The sequence below is a fragment of the Emydura macquarii genome, unplaced genomic scaffold (genome assembly GCF_026122565.2).
Source record: "Emydura macquarii macquarii isolate MOO-44397 ecotype Brisbane River unplaced genomic scaffold, CSIRO-AGI_Emac_v2 contig_1790, whole genome shotgun sequence".
Lineage (NCBI taxonomy): Eukaryota > Metazoa > Chordata > Testudines > Chelidae > Emydura > Emydura macquarii.
Window position 1 is genome coordinate 6,069,859 of NW_027131927.1, and position 1,763 is coordinate 6,071,621.

Here is a 1,763-nt window from a genome sequence, read left to right on the forward strand (position 1 = left end):
GTGTGTGTGTTTGTGTGTGCTGACCCCTGCTGGAGATGAGCCCTGGTGTGTTTGTCTGCTACCTCCTGGTGGATGGAATAAATCCTGGCCCTCCCCCCAGCCTGGTGTGTGTGTGTGTGTTTGTGTGTGTGTGTTTGCTACCCCCTTGCTGAAGCGGACGAGCCCTGCTCCATGTAGCTGTGTGTGAGAGAGAGCAGGCAGGAATCAGGGCACTCTGTGTGTGTGTGTGTGTGTGTGTGTGTGCACTAGCCCCAGCTGGCGGGTGTGTGTGAGTGTGACCCTGCTGGAAGGGATGAGCCCTGCTGTGTGTGTGTGTGAGAGAGGGAGACCAGGCAGGAATCAGGGCTCTCTGTGTCTGTGTGTGTGTGTGTGTGTGTGTGTCCCAGCTGCCCCCTGCTGGAGGGGACGAGTGCTGCGCTGCGTGCAGGGCACGTGTGCGCTAAAGACCCTGTTGATCGGGGGCCAGGGGATCTCCCGCTGCTAACCTTGCTCTCCCTTCGCAGCACCCCGGCGCCATGCAGAACGCCAGCACCCCCTGCCCGTTCAACGCGTCACGCTGCGGGGTGGATTTCCGGACCGGCCAGGAGCTCGTGGTCTCTCTCTACGGGGGCGTCTTCCTGCTGGGCCTGGCCACCAACGCGCTGACCCTGTGGCCCATCGTGCAGCAGGTCCGGCTGGGCAACGTGCTGGCCGTCTATCTGCTGGGCCTGGCTGCCTCTGACCTGCTCTACCTGCTCACCCTCCCGCTGTGGGTGCTATACGTGTGGCATGAGCACCACTGGCCCCTGAGCCGCCTGGCCTGCCACGCCGCCGGCTTCGTCTTCTACTCCAACATGTACGTCAGCGTCCTGCTCCTCTGCCTCATCTCCCTGGAGCGCTACCTGGCCGTGGCTCACCCGCTGCGCTCCCTGGGGCTGCGGAGCCGCCGCGCGGCCGCCACCGCCAGCGCCCTGGTGGCCCTCCTGGTTTTCATTTTCCACCTGGGCGTCTCGCTGCACTCCCAGGACCTGTCCAGCGCCTCCTGCTATGACAGCTACCCGCTGCAGCCCGGCGTGGCCCGCTTCAACTACTTCCGGGTGGCCGCCGGCTTTGCCCTGCCCTTGGTCATCCTGGGGGTCTCCTACCTCAAGATCTTCCAGGGGGTGCGGGCCAGCAGCTCGCTGGTGGGCTGGCAGAAGGCCAAGGTGAAGCGACTCTCCCTGGGCGTGATCGCCATCTTCCTGCTCTGCTTCGCCCCCTACCACCTGCTGCTGCTGGTGCGGACGGTGGCCTCCACCGTGCTGGACCGCTGCGCCCTCTGCGCCTTTGAGCGGCGGCTCCACCTGCCCTTCTCCCTGGCCCTGGCCCTGTCCAGCCTCAACAGCGCCCTGGACCCTGTCCTCTACGCCCTCGTGAGCGACAGCATCAAGGGCGACCTGAGGAAGGCGTTTGGCTGTGTGGCATGCACCCGCTCCCCGGCATCCGGCACCGCCACCTCTCTGGCCTTGTGACCGTGGCTAGAGAGGCTGGATGGGGGATCCCTGATGGCACCAGAACAGGGAGCTACCGGCTTAGGAACATCGGGGAGACAGACCTGGAGTGGGGATGCCCGAGGGGTAGCTGGATCCGTGGGGGGATCCCAAAGGCCCAAGGGGAGGGGCAGGAGGCCCAGCAGCAGCTGAGGGGTAGATTAGGTGGCTTGCCAATGAAGCTGCAGAGACGGGGGCGTCGTGGGGAGATGACGCTCAGCGGCAGAGGCAACCCACCCTGGAGCAGTCGCCCTC

At 65.3% G+C, this 1,763-nt stretch overlaps 1 protein-coding gene across 1 annotated transcript; it reads left to right on the plus strand.

Annotated features, from left to right (window-relative positions):
- The first annotated feature begins 515 nt into the window (after nt 1-515).
- LOC137159128 (probable G-protein coupled receptor 132) lies at nt 516-1,490 on the plus strand. The gene has a single exon (XM_067557333.1). It carries the CDS (start codon nt 516-518, stop codon nt 1,488-1,490), a length of 975 nt encoding a protein of 324 aa, XP_067413434.1.
- Nucleotides 1,491-1,763: the final 273 nt, after the last annotated feature.